General features: G+C 45.1%; 1 protein-coding gene and 1 long non-coding RNA gene across 2 annotated transcripts in view; one reads left to right on the top strand and one right to left on the bottom strand.

Annotated features, from left to right (window-relative positions):
• The window catches only part of LOC119951281 (SH3 domain-binding glutamic acid-rich-like protein), a 75,154-nt gene extending 60,565 nt beyond the window's left edge, over positions 1-14,589 (bottom strand). The window contains exon 1 of the mRNA XM_038774330.1: positions 14,366-14,589. Within this exon, the coding sequence (XP_038630258.1) occupies positions 14,366-14,410 (45 nt within the window). The 5' untranslated portion in view covers positions 14,411-14,589. The remainder of the gene's footprint in view (positions 1-14,365) is intronic.
• LOC119951283 overlaps positions 1-21,648 on the top strand; it is a 284,359-nt gene that overhangs the window by 77,193 nt on the left and 185,518 nt on the right. The gene's annotated exons all lie outside the window — the stretch shown is intronic.

The raw sequence follows: 21,648 nt of genomic DNA, 5'->3' as shown, positions 1-21,648 counted from the left end.
CTCTGGCCATAGAGCCACTGGCCATGGAGTTAAGAGCCTCTAGGAACTGGAAAGGGCTGGCTCGGATGGTGGGGGAGAGGAGCGGGGGAGGGGAGAGGGGGGGGGGGAGGGGGTGGAGCGCCGGGTCTTGCTTTACGCAGAGGACCTGCTCTTGTATATTTTAGACCCGTTGGAGGGGATGGGGGACGTTATGCGGATCCTCGGGGAATTTGGTAATTTTTCATGGTATAAATTGAACATGGGGAAAAGCGAGATGTTCGCGATCCAGGCGAGAGGTCAGGAGAAGAGACTGGGAGGGCTGCCGCTTAGAATGGTAGGAAGGGGCATTCGATATCTGGGAATCCAGGTGGCCCGGGAATGGAAAGCACTGTACAAGTTAAACCTATCTCTGCTCGTAGAACAAATGAAAGGGGACTTTAAGAGATGGGACATGCTCCCGCTATCACTGGTGGGAGTGTGCAGACCGTGAAAATGACAGTCCTCCCCAGATTTTTGTTTGTCTTTCAACGCCACCCCATCTTCATCCCGAGGGCCTTTTTCAAGCGGGTGAACAAGGTTATTTTGGGCTTTGTGTGGGCGAGTAAAACCCCACGAGTGAAGAAAGTGTTGCTGGAGCGCAGTCGGGGGAGGGTGGGTTGGCGCGGCCGAACGTTTGCAAATTACTACTGTACTGGGCGCCTAATATAGCCATGATTAGGTAGTGGGTAGTGGGGGAGGGGTTGGTGTGGGAGCGGATGGAGGTGGCGTCATGTAAAGACACAAGTTTTGGAGCACTGATAATGGCACCTCTTCCGTTCTCACCGGCCCGATGCTCCATAAGCCCATAAGTGGTGGTTGCAGCTCTTGAGAATCTGGGGGCAGTGGAGGAGATATAAGAGAGTGGAGGGAGCATCGGTTTGGGGCCTGAATTATAATAATCATTGGTTTGTACTGGGTAGGCTGGATGGTGGGTTCCGGAGATGGCAAAGTGCAGGAATTTGGAGGATGGGGCATCTATTTATAGACGGGAGCTGCCCCAGCTTGAAAGCCTTGGAGGATAAATTTTAATTGCCAGCAGGGAATGAGTTTAGGTATCTGCAGGTGCGCGACTTCTTGAGAAAGCAGGTTCCGGCCTTCCCACTGCTGCCGCCACAGGGGATACAGGATAGAATAGTCTCCAGTACCTGGGTGGGAGAGTGGATGGTATCAGATATATACCGGGAATTTTTGGAATCGGGGGAAACTCCAGTGGAGGAGCTTAAGGGCAAGTTGGAAGACGAGCTAGGGGGAGAGATAGAGGCAGGTCTGTGGCCAGATGCACTCAGCAGGATTAACACATCCTCATCATGTGCCAGGCTTATCCTGAAACAATTCAAGGTAGTCCACCGGGCACACATGATGGTGGCCCGGATGAGCAGGTTTTTTGGGGTAGGTGACAGTGTGCGAGGTGCGCGGGAAGCCCAGTAAATCATGCCCACAGGTTTTGGGCATGTCCGAAGCTTAGAGGGTTTTGGCAGGGTTTCGCTAAGGCAGTGTCCACGGCACTCAAAACACGGGTCGTGCCGAGTCCTGAGGTGGCGATCTTTGGAGTGTCAGAAGAGCCGGGAGTTCAGGGGTGAAAGAGGCCGACATCTTGGCCTTTGCCTCCCCAGTAGCCCGGAGATGGATCTTATTAATATGGAGGGACTCGAAGCCCCCGTGTACAGAGACCTGGGTTAGTGACATGTCGAGGTTTCTCAGTCTCGAGAAAATAAAGTTCGCCTTAAGAGGGTCAATGGAGGGTTCACCCGGAGGTGGCTGCTGTTCGTCGACTTTCTCGGGGGAAATTAAAATGTCAGCAGAAACAGAATTCCAAAAGTGGGGAGTGGGGGGAGGCTGTTGTTTTATTGTTGGGGGGTGTGAAGATTGGGATAGGAGTGGAAATGCTTATTGTACCATGTTTATGACGCTGTTATTGTTATTATTATAAAAACTTGCAAATACCCTTATAAAATATTTTTTTTTAAACTTGACTGAATCTTTTAAATACAGGTCGATGAGGGTAGCACCTTAGTCGAATGGAACTTAGCAAGGCTTTTGACAAGGTCCCATATAGTAAACTGTCCAGCAAGTTAAAAACTAATGGGATCAAAGGGAAAGGGCAAAGTTGGATCCCAAATTATCTGTGATGGGGTGCAAAAGGTAATGGTGGACCAGTGTTTTTGTGACTGGAACACTGATATTCAACAGAGATCATTCCAGGATCCATGCATGTTTATGGTATATATCAGTGATTTGTGACGCAGAGCAAGGCCAGCAGCACTGGTTCATTTTCCGTACCGGCTGAGGTTATTCATGAAGGCTCCGCCTTCTCAACCTTGCCCCTCCCCTGAGGTGTGGTGATCCTCAGATTAAATCACCACCAGACAGCTCTCCCCCTCAAAGGGGAAAACAGCCTATGTTCATCTGGGATTATGGAAACTTTACCTTTTACCTTATCCTTCGGTTATTAGAGTGTTGTGGGTATGGTAAAGACATTTTTAGACAATGCAGAAATTGGCTGTGTGGTTGATAGTGAGGAACAAAGTTGTGGACGGGAGGAAACTATCAATGGATTAGTCAGGCAGACAGAAAAGTGGCAAATGGAATTCATTGCAGTGTGAGATAATGCTTTTAGACAGCTGGACGGCTGGTTTGTGATGTGGAGCGATGCCAACAGGGTGGGTTCAACTCCCGTACAGCCAGATATGTGGCAAAGAACGTAATCCATTTGTGCACAGATAAAATTAGATGCCAATTGCTCACCAACAACGAAGAAAAATGTTGTTTCTTATAAAGCTAGGAATCTAGACACAATAAAAATTTTTAAATACAGACAAGAAACGGTTGGATGATAAGGTTAAACGCTTTTGTACAGACATAAGGATCACTACAATTTAGGATGATATATCACACCTTACAGAAGAGCGTGTTCTGGGGGAGAATTGCAAAAGGCAGGGGTACAGCGACTGAGTCAGTGGTGGTACAAATGGGAAACAATTGGGAAATGAGAGGAGATCCACAGGTGGTGGAGCAAAGAGAGAGAGATAAATGGCTGGAGAAGATTGCCCAGGCTGGAAAAAGGGTATGAATAGATCTGAAAAGTGGGTCATAAACTTGAGGCAAAGGTGGGGAGATAGGTGGGCAGAGTTTGAATGAATGAATAAATATATCCCATCACAGTTTGTGGGAATTGCTTGAAAGACCACCATTTATTGCCCATCCCTGTTTCTCCTTACGAAGGTTGTGGTTCACCCCCTTCTTCAACCATGTGCTAAAGGTGCTGTTATAATCCCATGAGGTACATAGGGAGCTTCAGGACTGGCACCAGTGACGATGAAGAAATGGCAGCAAATGTCCAAGGCAGGATTCTGTATGACTTGGAGGCAAACTTGAAGGAGGCACATTCTGTCATTGCTGTAGGTGGTGGAGGTCATGGGTTCGGGAGGTCCTGTCAAAGAGGATTTGGCCAAAATGTTGTAATCCATATTGCAGTGCTGGCGGTGTTGGGAGTGAATCTTTTAAGATGGTGGATAGGGTGCTGATCAAATGGATTGCTTGGTCCTGGACAGTGTTGAACTTCTTGGGTATGGGAGAGGACCAGGCTTACGAAGTTCTAACAGTTGGAAGCTGGAGGTCAGTGAGGAGAATGTTTTGAAAAGCCAATCTGAAGTCCTGGGTTTAGATTTCACTAGCTCTGGGAGGGAGAGGACAATGTTCCAGAGGCACAAAATTGAGATTGTGTGATGGAACAAACATAGTGTATGAGGATAAACCTGGTGCAGCAGGTTGAATGATACTCCACACAAAAGGAATCAGGGCGAGAGCAGTGGCAGACACCCAAAAGGGTGGCTTATGTCACTGCCATTCTTGGTTCTCACTGGGAACTCCACAATAACAACTTGCACATTTTTATCCAATTCATGGGATGTGGGCACTGCTGGCTGGGCCAGCATTTATTGGCCATCTTTAATTGCCCTTGAACTTGTTAAGTAATGGATTAAGACACATTCCAATTAGTTGTCTCATTTATGTTAAGTATCCAATAATTGACAGTAATATGTAGAGAGGCATCAGGTGGCCTTTGTGCCTGGTGATGTGAAGATAGAGTTTTGTGCAGAGTCTGTTAAAGTGAAATAAAGGTGTTTATGAAAAGGAAAAAAAACAGAACTGAGTGACATTTTAGACTCAACCATATTGCGGTGGATCTGGAGCCAGACCAGGTAAGAACAGAGGATTTCCTTTCCTAAAAGGGCATGAGTGAACCAGTTGGGGCTTTAAAGCAATCAACAATGGTTTCATGGTCATCAATAAACATTTATTTCTAGCTTTTTTTTTTAAATTGAATTTAAATTTCACCATCTGCCATGGTGGAATTCGAAACTGGATCCCCAGAGCATTACCCTAGATTACTGGTCAAGTGATGATGAAACTACTGCCTTCCCCCAATGCCTCTAACACAGCACTTCCCAAGAGTGTAATGAAACAAAGCCAAAGAAGGAAACATTGGGGCAGGTGACCAAAAGCTTGTTCAAGGGTTTGAAGGAACTCCTTAAAAATAAAGTTGGTGAGGCAGAGAGGTGTAGGGAGGGAATTTTTGGGCCAACTGAAAGCATGGCCACGAATGATGGAGTGAAGGAAAACAGAGATGCAGAACATGCCAGAATTGGAGGAGTGCAGAGTTTTGAGAGGTTTTGGGGCCATGGATAAGATCGGGTCCACAGATTTTGTGAGATGGGAAGACAAGTAGGAGAGCCTCGGTATAGTTAAGCCTCATGACCATTGACTTGAGCACACAATCGAGTCTGACACCTAAATCCAAGTTTGAGTGAGTGCTACATTGGCAGAGATGCCATCTTTCAAATGAGGTGCTCAAACATAATCCCATTCGTCCGGTCAGGTGGAATCATATTCAAAGAGAAGTAATGTGCTCCTGGACATCATTGTTCTCTTAACCAATATCACAAAAACAGGTTAATTTATTCATCGAATTTGCTGTTTATGGCACCTAACCATGTGTGACTTGGCTGCCACAGTTCTTTAAATAAAAATTACTGCTCTTGGAAAGATAATCATTGGATGTGAAACATTTGAGGAAATCCGGAAGAGATATTAATTTCTTCTGATTTTGCCAACGTGGAATAGCAGGACATTCAAACTCAGTCCAAGAACAGATGTCAGGTAGATAGATTCAGGGAAGAACCTTGGTGTCAGTAGTGTCATACTTCTCCAGTCACACAGCATAAGGTTTAGTTCGCAGATGGAATGTAAGTATGTGAAAGGTTTCGGACCAAAAGGTACTGTACATAGTGAGTTTGAAAGGGTCAAATATGTAAACAGAGTTCCATTATGTGAGACGCATGGTATATACAAAGGTTGGTAATCAAATGTATTATTTATCTTAGGAGGCATTATACCATACACAAAGCTTCATTAAAGAATGCAATGCTTCACCACAGCATGCAATGTACATATATGAAGCCTCAGAAACACATTCATCCAACATTTTCTTTCACAGTCTTTCAACTTTGCCCCATGGCTTCCAAATAAACTGAAACACAGAATGAAAACAGCTAAACTGCCGTTTTTTTTCCAGCCCAATAAAAGGTCTTAGTAATATAAAAGTAATTAACCTAAATCCTGTGTAAAAACAAAACTCAACTTTTCCCTCAGGTGTTCTGTATATCATGGGGCTTGTTTCATTACTGCTACCTTTACAAAAGTTTAGTTGTTCAAATGTCTGAAACTGGTAACCATGGTGATGAACAATACCACAAGAGAGGAGCGCACCTACGAACAGTGGTTTATGTATTACCAGAGGCTACCCCTCCCTCTCACATTAAAAACCCAGCTTTCTCTCAGCCTGCTCACTGTCCCCTCCTCCCACTTGTTAGTGCAGTTGGTGCCTTCCCAAGCACTCTGGAGATTTCAAGCCACCCCGCACGTAAATTCAGTAAATCAGATTCATGCTGGAATGTCTGTGTGTGTCAGGGGGGATGCATCGGTGAAGCTGAACAGTAAACAGTGGCAGTTCCAAATATCTCCCCACCTCAGTCATGGAATCATAGAATCAGTGCAGAAGGAGGCCATTCGGCCCTTCTAAAGAGCACCCTACTTAAGCTCATTCCTCCACCCTATCCCCGTAACCCCACCTAACCTTATTTGGACACAGGGCTATTTAGCATAGCCAATCTACCTAATCAGCACATCGTTGGACTGCGGGAGGAAACCGGAGCACCCAGAGGAAACCCACGCAGACACAGGGAGTACGTGCAGACTCCACACAGACAGTGACCCAAGCCGGGAATCGAACCTGGGACCCTGTGAAGCAACTGTGCTAACCATTGTGCTATCGTGCCACCCTGTACTAAGTTCCACTCTCACAGCAGAACACTGGGAATTATCCAAAGGAGTGGGTTTGGAAGGAATGTTGGTCGCAAAACAAATAAAGCCAATAGCCACAAAAGAGAACAAGCAGACCCGGTCAGCCAAGCTCCTACATGTCCACTGCATGACCTCCCTCATGTGTAAATTTATTTTAAGGCCTGTTTATAAAGAAAAAGAGTGACCTCCTGTAGTCTGCCAAATGTTAAGGATTTTGCTATATGGAATACTTCCAACTTCTTAAAAGGGGAAGTGATAGGGTGGACAGGATAAAATTGTTTCCCTTCTTGGGGAGTTCTAGGACAAGGGGACATAGAGTCAAAATAAGTGGCAGAAGGTGTAGAGGGACATGGAGGAAACTTTTTTACGCAGAGGGTAGACAGAGTCTATAATCCACTGCCCAGGTTGGTGGCGGAGGAAGAGACCCTAAACTCTTTTAAAAGGTACCTGGATCTGAACCTTAAGTGCTCTAAGCTACGGAGCTATGGAGCAGGTGCAGGAAAGTAGCAGAAAGGAAATCTGGATGTCCTCGGGCCAGCATCGACAAGATGGGCCGAATGGCCTCCTACTGTGCTTTCATTTTTCTATGATTCTCGTAAAAGCAATAGTTTTGTATTAATTTGAACTTGCTAAAAACAGGTCAGTCTCGGAGTCTGTATTAGCCCATTTGTTTTCGTCCTTTCCCAAGTAAAGAACTCACTGTAAATGCTGACACGAGTGCAGGACTGAGTGGATGCTGCACTGTTGAAGGTGCTGTCTCTTGATTGAGACATTAAGCCCCTGCCTCATCTTCCTTCTGGGTAACATAAAAGATCCTATGTCTTTATTCTGAGAAAGAGCAAGGTAGCTCTCTGGTACCCTGCCCAAAATTTATTCTTCAACCAACATCTAATAAACATTATCTGGTCGTTATCGCATTGCCGCTTGTGGAAGTTTACCGGTGTAAATAAGCTGTCATGTGTAGCATGACAATGTTGACACTCTAAAGTACTTTATTGATTGTGAAGCATTTTTAGACATTCTAAGGTTGTGAAAGGTGCTATATAAATGCACATTTTTCCATCGCATTTTTAAAGACCTCCTCCTCCCATTCTAACTTCAGATAAAGCATGTCAGTAAGTGAAGAAATACAGAACATGAAAATCTCATCACTTCCAAAATTCCAGGAGTCACTGGATGAAATCCTGGATGGTCATTTCAATTGACAATAATAATTGAGTGGGCAGTCAGCTTTTGTGATCGCCGCTCCCTCAGATACAGGGCAAAGAAGCCCAAGCCATGATGGCTGTAATAACTCGTCAAAGCCAGGCTTCATACAAAACTCTTGCTTATGCACAATGCTTGCATCTCAGTCCCGGGGCCATCGGGAATGCCAGTCCGGGTCTGGGCTGCGGATTTTACACTCCCGCCGAATGGTTCTTATTGGGCGATCCTCCACCCGCTCAATGGGGGAACTCATATTCCACAAACCCCACCAGGAGGTCAATCGACGAACCCCCTTGGCCTTCGTGGCGTCAAAACACTGGCGATCAGCCCTTATAAACAGATTGCCGGTAAACTATAAGGGATTGAAAGAGCAGCTCAGCATCCAAAGAGGGCAGGAAATCATCTGTCTCTTACACCGTGCTAACCAACAGCACGGGCCTGGAGGGATGTGGACTGGTGGAGAAGGGAGGTGGGGTGGGACACCCAAGGACCACCAGTATATTGGAATGCTTTAGTGGAGCAGGGGATTCGTGGTAACATGGAAAAGCACATTTTCTCCTCTTGTGGATGTACCTTTGAACTCAGATGGTGGTCACTGCATCTACTGTACATCACATATCTGTTTGTGAATGTGTCCAGGAACTGTTCAGTGTTGACTATGGACATTAAAAAGCAACACATCCAACCACATTTATTTAAAACAGGAAGGCATGAAAAAAAGAAATTCAGCTTATCCATTGTGTTCCATTCTTTAATTCCTTTACTCAGGCTCTACAAACACATTCATCTCTCTTCTACTTTAATGTCAAGATCATTCATAGAACTTAAGCTGATATTCATTCATAGAACATACAGTGCAGAAGGAGGCCATTAGGCCAATCTAATCTGCGACCCATCTAAGCCCTCACTTCCACCCTATCGCCGGAACAACTAACCTTTTTGGACACTTAGGGCAGTTTAACATGGCCAATCCACCTAACCTGTACATTTTGGAGCACCGGGAGGAAACCCACGCAGACATGGGGAGAACGTGCAGACTCCGCATAGACAATGACCCAGCAGGGAACCGAACCTGGGACCCTGGCCTTGTGAAGCCTCAGTGCTAACAACAATGCTAGCACTATGCACTTGGATCATTGGCCATCATTTCCAGCATTCCTATTGGTCTACTGTGCTTCCCTTTCCTCCTCCTACCAGGACAGCACAAAGACCAGATGGGATGTCAGTTCATTTATTTTGTGCTCACTGTTCGCTCCTGACACCGGGCTTCCGGGTTGGTCTGAGAGAAATTTCCTAGGATCTCTCGTTCCTTGAATTGGCTGCGGGCATCTCAGCATTTGTTTGACTTTCCCCGGCTGTATCATGGCTGCTGGTGTTGGGTAGGGGGTTCATGATGCTGAATTCTAACTGCATAGGACAGACCCAAGCCAACTGGCTTTTTCCCTTCCTGCCTTTTTCAGAATAGAGCTTTCCTGTCCACACAATTTGTCTTTGGCTTCACCTCCATTATAATCATACAGTCATCAGTTAAACACAGAAAATATTTCATGCATACCTCTATTCACACATTTGTGCATATATCATATATCCATAAAAACACTTTTTTGAGGGCAGCATGATGGCGCAGTGGATAGCACTGCTGCCTCACAGTGCCGAGGTCCCAGGTTTGATCCTAGCTCTGGGTCACTGTCTGTGTGGAGTTTGCACATTCTCCACGTGTTTGCGTGGGTTTCGCCCCCACAACCCAAAGGTGTGTGCAGGGTAGGTGGATTGGCCACGCTAAATTGCCCCTTAATTGGAAAAAATTAATTGGGTACTCTAAAATTATATTTAAAAAAACACTTTTTTGTACACTCTTTTATTTCCACTGTTTGCCCCTACACTCTGGAACTCCCATGTTTGCCACCTCCAAAAGCCTCCTGAAGGCTGCCCTCTTTCACCCCATTTTCAATCGTCTCCCTCTTTCCCCTCCGTTGACCCTGCTTGAATCTGACTCTCACCTCTGAAGTATTTTAAAAACACTATCTAAATGCAGTTTTCTTGCATTAATCTATTCAGTTCCTTTCTAATGACAACCGTGCTAGCTGACAGTTGCTATGTGTGAGGATACTCCTCAAATCACAATTAATTCATTGTTCGCTGAGCTTATAATCAAATCAGGCTTCAATGTGGTCAATTTCTCACGTTCAGGAAATACCTCTCCACACTCGCTCAACCCATTCATTCTTGAAAGGTTCTTTGTCATTTTGGTGAATAAACAGTGCCATGTTTGGAAACAACTGACACACAATGGGACAATGATACCATCGCATTAACTATCACATGTGCGCTAAAGAAAAACTGTATTTGTCAAGAATGTCACAACCTAGTGGTTTGTCCTGCACTAAGATTATTCATCTGCTGGGAAAGCATTTTGAAGTTAGTTGCCGGAAAGTATGACCATGCCCATGTTGACGCACTTGGATCATTTCCCATTCCACCAATTTTCTTCCATGCAATAAGAACACGTTGAAATCCTTCACTGAGTTTCCTTCAGCTTTATATCTCAACACCATAAGCAAAACTGTTTTTAACTGATGACTGTATGATTATAAGTTTTATTGGAGGTGAAGCCAAAGACAAATTTCCACTTGTGTGGAGAATAAATTTCCTTTCTATTCTATTCTGACAAGAAAAGAAATAGGAACGGGAAAAGACAATTCTTCTCCTTCAAATCTTCTCCGCCATTCAACAAGATCACTGCTGACCTGATCTTGGCACCAATTCCACTTTCTTGCCTGTTCCCCCATAATGTTTGGCTCCTCGAGAGTTAACAAATGTCTATCCCAGCCTATGACCCAGCCTCCACTGCTCATTGGGTCAGAGAGTTCCAAAGATTCAAAACTCTCCGAGAGAAGAAATGTCTTCTCATTGCCATCTTAAGTATAGAGACCCTTATTCTGAAGATGCGCCCCCTCAACCTAGATTCCCCCGTGAACAAAACATCCTCTCAAATCTATACCCTGTCTGGTCCACCTCAGAGCTTAAACGTTTCAATAAGGTCCCTTTTCATTCTTCTAGAGACCAATGAGTATAGGCCCAACCTGCTTAACCTTTCACAAGGCAACCCTTTCATCCCAAGGATCAGTCCAGTGAACACTTTCTGCATTGCTGCCAATGCAAATATATCCCTCCATAAGAAAGGACACCAAATCTGAATGCAGTAGGGGTGGTCTCACCCTTGCCCTGAATGGTTGTACTAAGATTTCCCAATTTTTATACTCCACGACCTTGCAAACAAGGCCAACATTCCATTTTCCTAATTACTTGCTGCCCCTTCTCACTAATGTTTTGTGATTCATTTACAATGACACTCAGATGTATCCATGCTGTAGCATTATACAATCTCTCTCCACTCAAATAATACTTTGCTTTTTTTATTCTTCCTACCAAAGCAGACAACTTCATATTTTCCCATATTATACAACATCCATCATTTTCTTTTCCCATCCACTTAATTTGTAGGATCTTCAGGATGGATTTTCCCCTTGGGAGTGGGAAACAGGAATCAGGAATGTTACCAGGTCCTGAACCACCCCCTCCCCCACCCCCCACATGGATAAACACTCACTGGGTTTTTCCCTCTCCAATAAAGAATGGTGGGCATCCTTTCAAAGATGAAAGGTCAATCAGAGGCTTTCCAGATGAGAATAACAGTCTGTATTGGAAGATAGGGAGCAGAAAGGGTGCCTCAACATGAATGCTCTCCAAGATTTTTAAATCTTTCAGTAAAAATATAGATATGACCACAACTTAGGGGGTGGGGGGGGGGGGGAAGAGAGGGAATGTGTGGGAGGGTAGGAATGGGGAGGCAAGACGGCCTGTAGCTGGACCACCCCCTTCCCACACCCCACCTCCTCCATCACCACCCCCCTGGCAGGTAGAGAGGATCTCTCGGCCTGCCTGGAGTGCTGGCCTCCTTCAATTGGCCCTAATGAAACTCTTAGTGAGCCTAATCAGCTACCTCTTGAGAAAGGGGTAGGATAGTCCTGCCAGCCCCAAACCCGCCTCTGCAAAAATAACAGGACCCAGAAATGGCCGTGGCACACTGGCTGACACATATTTTCAGGCCCCACCCTCCTCCTTTCCTACCCCTGGCTTGGCCGGAACATTCACCCCTTTGTGTTCTCCTCACAACTTGCTTCTCAACCTATCTCTATATTTGGCTACCATGTACCCATCCCCTCATCCAAGTTACCAATATAAACCATAGTACTTGTTGACCCAATCCTTCTCATTGCTTTTTTTTTTAAACCGCAACATATTCTGGATATCATGCATTAAACTTTTATCCCCTTCGACTAAGCCCCGTTATGCTGCAGGCAAACATTCCAGCTCTCATTAACAAATGACTGGCAAGCAAGAAAAAAAGATTCATTTGGTTCTATCCATGTCCTCAGGATATGGTGTACAATTCACAGTCTCAATGAAGTACTTCTGAACAGTTGCCATTTTTGTTATGCAAGTGCATTGCAGCGAATTTGGACATTGTAAGACACCACAAAGAACCATAAGTTAAGTCTGTTTAGTTGGGTTGGTTGAGGGATAAATTATTGGGTTCAAACATTAGATGATTTTCAAAGCCCTTATTCAGATGGTGCCATGGGATTGTTTCCATGACTCATCTGGAAGGTGTTATTTCCAGCAATGCAACATTCCTTAAATTGTCGTTGAAATGCCAGCCTCAATTATGTGCCCAAGTTTTGAGTCGGTTTTAACTCCCAGGACTTCCAGCCTCAGAATTGATAGTGATACCATCAATCAAAGGCTGACAACAACTTTTGTTTAACTTGTTTTGCTTGCATCGCATTCTGTTTCGCTTCAAGTCTTTGAGAATCAGGACTAACCGTCAAGCGTACCATCTCAGACTCATCATCTTCCTTTCCTTGATAATTTACTTGATAAGTCGTTCCTTCATTCTCATGGGAATGAGAGGGAGGATCTTTCAATATCTCAACCACTCTTTATCCTTCAACCAGCTTACTAAAACGGATTCATAGAATCTGTAGAATCCCTAGAGTGCAGAAGGAGGCCATTCGGCCTATCGGGTCTGCACTGACTCTCCAAAAGAGCACCCTACCTAGGCCCATTCCCCTGCCCTATCCCTTTACTCCCCCTAGTCTGCACATCTTTGTAATGTGGGAGAAAACCCATGCAGACCTGGGGCAAACATGCAAACATCACATAGTCACCCCAAGTTATCTCATTATTCATCGCACTGCTGGCTGTGGAATCTAACCATGTACAAAGTTGTGTTTCCCTATGTTCCAACGTGACTACACTTTAAAAGGTACATTCATTGGCTGTCAAGCATTGTTCGGAGGTTGTGAAAGTTGCTATATAAATGCAAGTCCTTTCTTTTCAGTGTGGTAAAATTAAAATGCTGCTTTAATTTCAACAACAGGTAAATTTAAATCAGGGTAAGTAGATTAAATGAACAAACTTACTCCGGACCTTCTGAAAAAAAGGTTTGCTGGTTAAACAAATTGTTAAACAGTTACAGATGAGGACCAATAGGTAAAGACTTTTGGTTAATCATTATAAAGTTGTACAAACTCAGCATGCAAGAGAGCTATCCATCTAGAGCTGAGGTCTGACCTCTGACCCATGAAAATCTAAACACGGAGACTTGAAAAGCAGCAGGAGGAGTGCGCAACTTCATGGCTGCACTCTTAACTGGTCCAACACCCTGACCTGAGAGGGCTAAGCTTCGACAACGGGCTTTTCCACTTTGAATAAACCGTTCCAAATTCCACCAAGTTATGTCAATCCCGCCCCCCATCCTCTAGGTTCTAGAAATTCAACTGTCTCACCAGAGATTTGATTCACATTAAAGTTTCTGGTGTTCATGGAATCCATACAATGAAGAAAGAGGCCATTCGGCCCATCGAGTCTGCACTGACCCTTTGAAAGAGAACCCTACCTAAGACCCACTCCTCCGCCTTATCCCCACGCATTGATTTAGCTGCCTAATCCAGGTTAAATTTATTGGCAATGGATGTCAATCCATTGGCTATCTGGACTGGAAGTTTTGACACAGGCAATAGTCAAGTGCACTGAAACTCCAGCACCGGAGCCTCGTGAACTGTTAGAAGCAGGTATATTACACCAATAAATTAACTTGCATTAACAGTACACGTTGCTTCCTATTACTGTAGGACTCTGCAAAAAACATGACTTCTGCATTATTAGTCCCTGTACAGCTATCCCATACCAGAATGACGGGTGTGAGGTTTTTTGCCTTCCCCGTTTAACAGGAGCGGACCCTCAAACCCCCCACCCGCCCCAGCACATAGTCCCGGTCAGCTGATGGAACTGGCAGGAGCACAGGATGGAATTCAATGAAAATGAACATTGCCCATTATATTCAAACACTGAGACTCGTAAATGCAATTCCTGTCTTGCAACAGGATCGATAACCATTTGGAGGAAACCAACGTTCCTTAAGACACTGCAGTCCGGGGGGGGGGGGGGGGGGGGGGGATGTTTAAAGGGGAAAAGTTACAATTCATGACTCCAAATATTTAAAATTACCCCCCCTCCATGCTTATAGATAGTAATCAGTTTCATTTGCAAAAACTAACCCAAACATCAATCAATCAATCCGCCGGTGAAATGAAATCCTTTTCAATTAAGTTTCGCCCCTTAAGTTGTTTCGGGTTTATTTCTTTTTTTGCTTACCAGCCCTGGCCATATAAAGGAGAGTTGGTGAATGATTTCTACAGAGTATTTTTCTTACCGCTTTGGAGCCAGAGGAAGATGCGATGAAAACTTTGATCACCATGGTTTGAACCTGAATGCGGGGTGATGGAATGCCAGTAATGTTAACAGGCGCCAACAGGAGAGCGAGAGAACACAGCAAAGAAGAAAGAACTGTCTAATGTTCAGTGCGGGAACAGCAAGGGTCAGACAACATTTCTCCAGCATGAAATACTCAAATCCCGAGCAGCAACGCGAGATCACACAAACACAGCTTCTTGGAGTTTTACAATCTTAAAATCGCAGCCTTGAAATTATACAATCAAAAACTAACCGAGCCTTGGAATTGGGTAATCTTAGAACCATGGCTTTAATTATAAATTATAGAGCCTTATGCTGCCTCAACAATCATAACCTCAAAATTATAGAAGCTTAGAATCCCTACAGTGCAAAAGAGGGCATTCGGCCCATCAAGTCTGCACCTCATCCTCCAAAAGAGCACTCCACCCAGGTCCACTTCCCCCATCCAACCCCGCCCTATACCTGTAACCTAACCTGCACATCAAGGGGCAATTTAGCATGGCCAATCCACCTACCCTGCACATCTTTGGGCTGTGGGAGGAATCCGATGCACCCGGAGGAAACCCACGCAGACACAGGGAGAAGGTGAAAACTCCGCACAGGCAGTCACCCAAGGCCGGCTTTGAACCCAGGTCCCTGGCGCTGTGAGGCAGCAGTGCTAATCACTGTGCCACCGCGCTGCTCCTGTGCCACCATGCCGCCCCATGCAATGTTTAGAATTGTAGTCTTAAGTGATGGGCTCTTAGAATCACGGATTCATAGCTATAGCAAATTATAGAATCACAGTGTTAAAATTATACAATACTAGAATCACAGAGGCTTGGAAGTGTAAAAAAAATTAGAATCATAGTTCTGGCATTTTCAGCAATTCTCATGTTCTACCATTATTGAATCTTAAAATCAAAATATTTTACAATTTTTGGGATCTTAAAATCAGTCTTAAGAGTAGAGAATCTGCAGTGGAGGAGGCATGTAGGGGAGATGGGGGCGTCGGTCTGGGCGCCAATCTGCGACAACCATCGGTTTGCCCCCAGGAGTATGGATAGGGGGTTTCGAGCATGGTGGCGGGCGGGGGTGGGAAGGGTGGGCGATATGTTCCTGGAAGGGAGCTTTGTGAGTTTGAGGAGCTTGGAGGAGAAATTTGGTCTGGTAAGGGGAAATGATTTTAGGTACCTACAGGTGCGGGACTTTGTCCGTAGACAGGTCCAATCTTTCCCACGCCTCCCGCCAGTGGGGATCCTCGACAGAATAGCCTCTAGGGTGGAAGAAAGGGAGGATAGAGTCTCTGATATTTATAAGGTGCTCATGAGGGAGGAAGGGTCCCAGACGGAGGAACTGAAACTTAAATGGGAGGAGGAGCTAGGCGGGGAAATGGAGGACGGGCTGGTGGCAGAGTCCCTGAGTAGGGTAAATTCGACTGCAACATGTGCCAGGCTCGGGCTGATTCAATTTAAGGTCGTTCACTGGGCCCACATGACGGTGGCTCGGATGAGCAAATTCTTTGGGATAGAGGACAAATGCGCGAGATGCGCGGGAGGACCAGCGAACCACGTTCACATGTTTTGGGCATGCCCTAAGCTTAGGGGGTACTGGGAGGGATTTGCGGGCATCTTGTCCCAGCTGCTAAAAACAAGGGTGGCGATGGGTCCAGGGGTGGCAATTTTTGGGGTTCCGGAAGACCCGGGAGTCCAGGGGGAGAAAGAGGCCGATGTTCTGGCCTTTGCTTCCCTGATAGCCCGGCGACGAATGCTATTGGCGTGGAGGAACTCAAAGCCCCCGAAGACTGAGTTGTGGCTTGCGGACATGTCGAGTTTCCTGGGTATGGAAAAAATTAAGTTCGCCTTGAGGGGATCTGTACAGGGGATCGCCCGAAGGTGGCATCCATTTATTGACTTCTTTGCGGGAGAGTGAGCGTCAGCGGGGAGGGGAGTAGAGTAGAGTAGAGTAGAAGGGATAAAATGGCGGGTAGTACCGGTGGGAGAGGAGCGGGCTTGCACAGTATGTTACGATTGAAGTATTGAATGCACGTGGATGTTTGCACATTTTTGACTTTTTTGCTTTCTTTCTGTTGATGTCTGTAACTGTTTACAAAGCCAAAAACTATCTCAATAAAATTGTTTATTAAAAAAACAGTAGAGAATCTGAGAATCATGCACCATGAATTATAAGTCACAAAGTTCACTTCCAAAACACACATACATTCTGTGCTACAGGTATCATTTTGGTTCCGAATGACGTCCACAGATTTTACCACACTTCCCACACCAAATGCCACTTTGGGGAGGAGGTTAAAGTGTTCACACAGGGATTGTGCACCACAGGTACTGTGACGATCCCAGCTGGTGTTAATACTGGACAGGTCAGATCCCAGGGTGAAACCTGGCTTGGTAGATCCTAGCTTTGCAGCTTTTTAGAAGCTCCTGAGGATAGATACAGGACAAATTCACAGGAGTTGAACTTTGAAACAAGAATAATAAAATATTTAGTAAACAAAGAAAAATGGACTGTATCACACCAGACAAAAAAGTTGGGAAGATGTCAGTACCAACACCAGCAAATGATTCAAACTCACTTTTCCTTTTATCATAACAATACCCTTATAGACACAAAAACCCAAAGTGAGGATTTACCACTATCTTAACAACAAGGCCTCTTGCTTGGGCAGGTCCAGTTGCAAATGATTTTCTTCCAGCAGGTTTCAGAGCACTCACTAGAGGTTTTTGTCCCAACTTGTATCTCTCCCTGAGACAGCTAGAACTGCACACTAAACTCACTATTGCGTCAACTGCAGAGCAAACACGAGTTCCCATCTCAATACACCAGCAGCCTTGCAATACTTCTTCTCAGAGAGCCTAGAAGTTCAGTGTGTGTATGTCTCTCTGACATACACACACTGAACTTCGTTTCTCTCTTTTACTCTGTCTCTGTATCTGGACACTGTCACTAAGCAACACCACTGTTTTTTTTTTCTACTTTGTTTTATCCCCAAAATCAATAAACTACTGACTCCTTTGTAGCTCATCTCTTCAATTCAAGGGTTGTAATGCCTCATTAAAAAGGAATGAAGATAAACAAATTCCGAAAACCTGAACTTTTGTTAGGAGGCCCTCCAGATTTCCTGACATCAATCCCGCAAAAAAACTAAAGGGATCTGAAACCATGTTCCAGCTTTCGCAATACAGAAATACAAACGTATTAAGTTATACATTGTTCCTAACAATATACATAGGCAGAGCATGATGCCAATTAATATGCAATCAACATTCTCATTCTGGAGTTCAGTCTTTTAGCTAATGCTCTCTCTGAACAACAATCTTAAAATTGTAGCCTTAAAATTATGCAATCAGAAAATAATCGAGCTTGGCTAAACATGCAGGAAGGATCCTGACAAAAGCTAGTTCAAGAAATCATCAGCTACTTCCAGATCAGGTGCTTACTGAGTTCTGGTGGCTCTTGCTAGGTTTTTTGACATGTTGGGCAGTTTGTTTTCCATTTAAAGATAGCGAAGTCCACAGGGAGTTGTGTGGCAGGAAGTACTTGGTCCTGACTTTAAGGATTCTGATCAGACCACTCCCCTCCCACTATGGGTTCAGTAGTTTCCATTCCCCATTGCTTAAAGCACAGCAGGGAGAATGCATAGAGGTGACTCAGAAGAGGGCAAGATGCTGGAAGAGGGAGGAAGAAAAAGGCTTTCAGCTGGAGGCCATATTCACTTTGGAGAACACTTCCTTTACTTGAAAGTCAGTGAGAAAACATGAATCAGATATTTGCAGTTAGATAAAAACATGCTCAATGAAATCTTTTGCCTGTTGCAGCAGCAACTACAACCTCAAAACAGGGCCAGAACCATATTGTCAGTGGCTACGAAGGTGACTATGGCCGTGAACATTTACTTTCATTAGTCTTCCATTAGAAAGACTCTTGATACATGTTTGTAAATGAGCAATTTTCAAAACTACAGAAATTGCACAGTTTCTCATTTTCATTTAGCAGTTCAAGATTGGTAATAAGTCTCACTGGCTAATATAATAGACTCAGTACCAGTTTTGGATCAGTTCGGGCAGTTAGGAACATAGAAACAAGAGTAAGCCTCTTTAGCCTGTTCTGTTAGTCAGTTAGATCATTAATGGTTTGTATTTCAACGCAATTCGCTCCACCTTGCACCTTAGCTTGGAGAGCCTGAATATACAAGAATCCATCCATCCTTCCAATTCTTCCAACATCCACAGCCTTTTGTGGGAGAGAGTTCCCGCTTTCTAACAGCCTTTGTGTAAAAGTGCTTCCTGGTTTCATTGCTGAATGGCCTGCCTCACTTATTAAGGTTAAGTGTCCTTGTTCTTGATTTCCCCCACCAGAGGAAGTATCTCTTGGCCTCCCTATCAATTCCTTTTAATGTTTTAAACTTCTCAGTCAGATCTCCGTTCATTCACTTATGTTCAAGAGAATAGAGTAAAGTTTCTCCAGCCTGCACATAATCCAACCATCTTAGCCCTGACATCTTCTCATACCATTCCTGTTAATTGTACCCGTTCAGTTCTGTTATCTATACTAATGATTTGTGGGGTGGACTCCCAAGTCTGTTTGTTCGTTCCTCGATAATTCGTAGTTTCTCACCATTTACAAAATACTCCAATTTATTTGTTTTGGGTCCAAACTGGATGAACTCAAACTTGCCCACATTGAACTCCATTTGCCATTGTTTGGCTCACTCACTTAGGTTGGACAAGTAGTTCAGGAAGTGTGATGAATGGTATCAGTAACTGCTGTAACTGTACCTTGCCTTTAATACATTCGCCCTTTAAGACCGGGCTTGGAACCCTGGGGGACTCCGCCTCTGGCTCCGCCCCCAGGAAACGGTATATAAGTGGAGGCTCACTTGGCAGCATGTGGTGAGCACACTTCTCGGTAGCTGTTCAGTTCTCTGATGATTAAAGTCTTTGAATTACCAATCTTCTCTCCTGTGTCGTAATTGAGGGTATCTCAGGAAGCATGTAAAATGTAGAGACCAGCAAATCTTTGCAACTTCACAGACATCTGTTTAATACTTTACAATCCAGCTCATGGGCTGGATTCTCCCTCCCTGAGGCTGTGCCGACGCCCACGGAGGGCCCGTGGTGTTTCACAACAGGAAAATCGTTATTAAACCCACACCAATTCCACATGAAACACCCGCGGAATGCGTGAAAAATGGTTGGAGAGTCACCGGGTCCGTGCAGCACATGCGTAGGGCTGACAAGCTGCAGTCATGTACGCCTAAATCCCCCATACATGCACCGATAGCTCCAGAAAATATGGCTGGACTGCGTACCCGTCCAACCCAACCCTGTAGTCCACCACCTGGCCACCCCGCACTGATACCCCCAGCCATAGCAAAAGCCCCCCCCCCCCCTCCCCCACTGGCCAGCAGCACAAATGTCGGCCGAGTGTGGTGGTGCTTGACACTGTCCGCACAACCTTTCTCTAACTCGCCACAGCCGCCATGCCAGGCTTCGACCACTGAGACCACACATGGCCCATCGGAGGTGGCGCATCGGGGTCGGGGGGGGGGGGGGCCGCTAATGACATTCCAAAGGGGTTATGGCGGCACGCGTCTTGATGATGCCGATTTGGAGGGGGCGATGCTTCGCAACCCGGAGTCAAACCGGCACCTGCCATGGTTGTGGTGTCGGGAGCCATTCCCCGCCTGATCGCCATTCCCGATTTCGGCATCGGGCAATGGAGAATCCCGCCCCATATTTTTCCAGGATGGTGGCAAAGGCAACTTCAATTATATCTTTTGAATTTGACTGCATTTTATAGCTGCATGTGCTGGTGAATTCACACAGCAGGAAGGTGCAAACAGTCTGGTTTCAACCATGCACCCGCCTCTCCCACCACCATCATCGATTACATACCACTCAATAATTGTTTAGTTTCTTCACTTCATTTGTAAATTTGTGTAGGCGCATTTCCACTTTGGATTTGGATGTTCTGAACCATACTCCAACAAGAATAATGTCATTGTTTCTTAGTTTTAGGAGGCGGTGTACATTAATCGGGGTATCCTCGTACATGAATCGCAATAGACTTATATGTAGGTACAGCAGTTAATAAGGAAAGCAAATTGAATTTCACATATAGAATTTACAGTGCAGAAGGAGGCCATTCGGCCCATCGAGTCTGCACCGGCTCTTGGAAAGAGCACCCTACCCAAGGTCAACAGCTCCACCCTATCCCCATAACCCAGTAACCCCACCCAACACCAAGGGCAATTTTGGACACTAAGGGCAATTTATCATGGCCAATCCACCTAACCTGCACATCTTTGGACTGTGGGAGGAAACCGGAGCACCCGGAGGAAACCCATGCACACACGGGGAGGATGTGCAGACTCCGCACAGACAGTGACCCAAGCCGGAATTGAACCTGGGACCCTGGAGCTGTGAAGCGATCGTGCTATCCACAATGCTACCGTGCTGCCCCACGGCCTCAATTTGGCCTTTGTAGCTAAAGGAATAGAGAATAAAAGTAGGGAAATGTTGCTGCAATTTTACAAGGCTTTGGTGAGACCACACCTAGAGGTCTGTGTACAGTTTTGGTCCCCTTATTGGAGGAAGGATGTAATTACATTGCAGGCAGTTCAGAGGAGGTTCATGAGATTGGTTCCAGAGATGAGGGGTTTGGCTTATGAAGGAGAGCAGTTGAGACCAGTAGTCTCTCGAGTTTAGGAGAATGAGAGGAGATCTAATTGAGGTATACAAGATGATGAAAGGTATTGACAAAGTAGCTGTAGAGCGGATGCTTCCTCTTCTGGGGCAATCTAGAACGAGAGGTCATAGTTTTAGGATAAGGGGTAGCAGATTTAAAACAGAGATGAGGAGAAATTACTTCCTTCAAAGGGTGGTGAATCTGTAGAATTCACTACCCCAGTGTGGTAGATGCTGGAATTTTGAGTTAAATTTAAGGAGGAGATGGATAGATTTTTAATTAGTAATGGGTTGAAGGGTTATGGGCAGGAAAGTGGAGTTGAGGCAGAGAGGAGATCAGCCATGATCATATTGAATGATGGAGCAGGCTCGAGGGGATGAATTGCCCAGCCTGCTCCTAGTTTTAATGTTCTCATGTAATCATTAGATATATAGGCCATAATGAATATTTGAAAGACATAAGTACTGGGAGTCCATCAGAATGCATAATGTATGACAAATTATTTCTAGCACTAAGCGGCTGCCCATCCACAGGAAGTTCTTTTAACAGACTGCC

Source organism: Scyliorhinus canicula, chromosome 17 (genome assembly GCF_902713615.1).
Source record: "Scyliorhinus canicula chromosome 17, sScyCan1.1, whole genome shotgun sequence".
Lineage (NCBI taxonomy): Eukaryota > Metazoa > Chordata > Chondrichthyes > Carcharhiniformes > Scyliorhinidae > Scyliorhinus > Scyliorhinus canicula.
The sequence above is the reverse complement of the archived record's forward strand: the minus strand, read 5'-3'. Positions and strand labels throughout refer to the sequence as shown.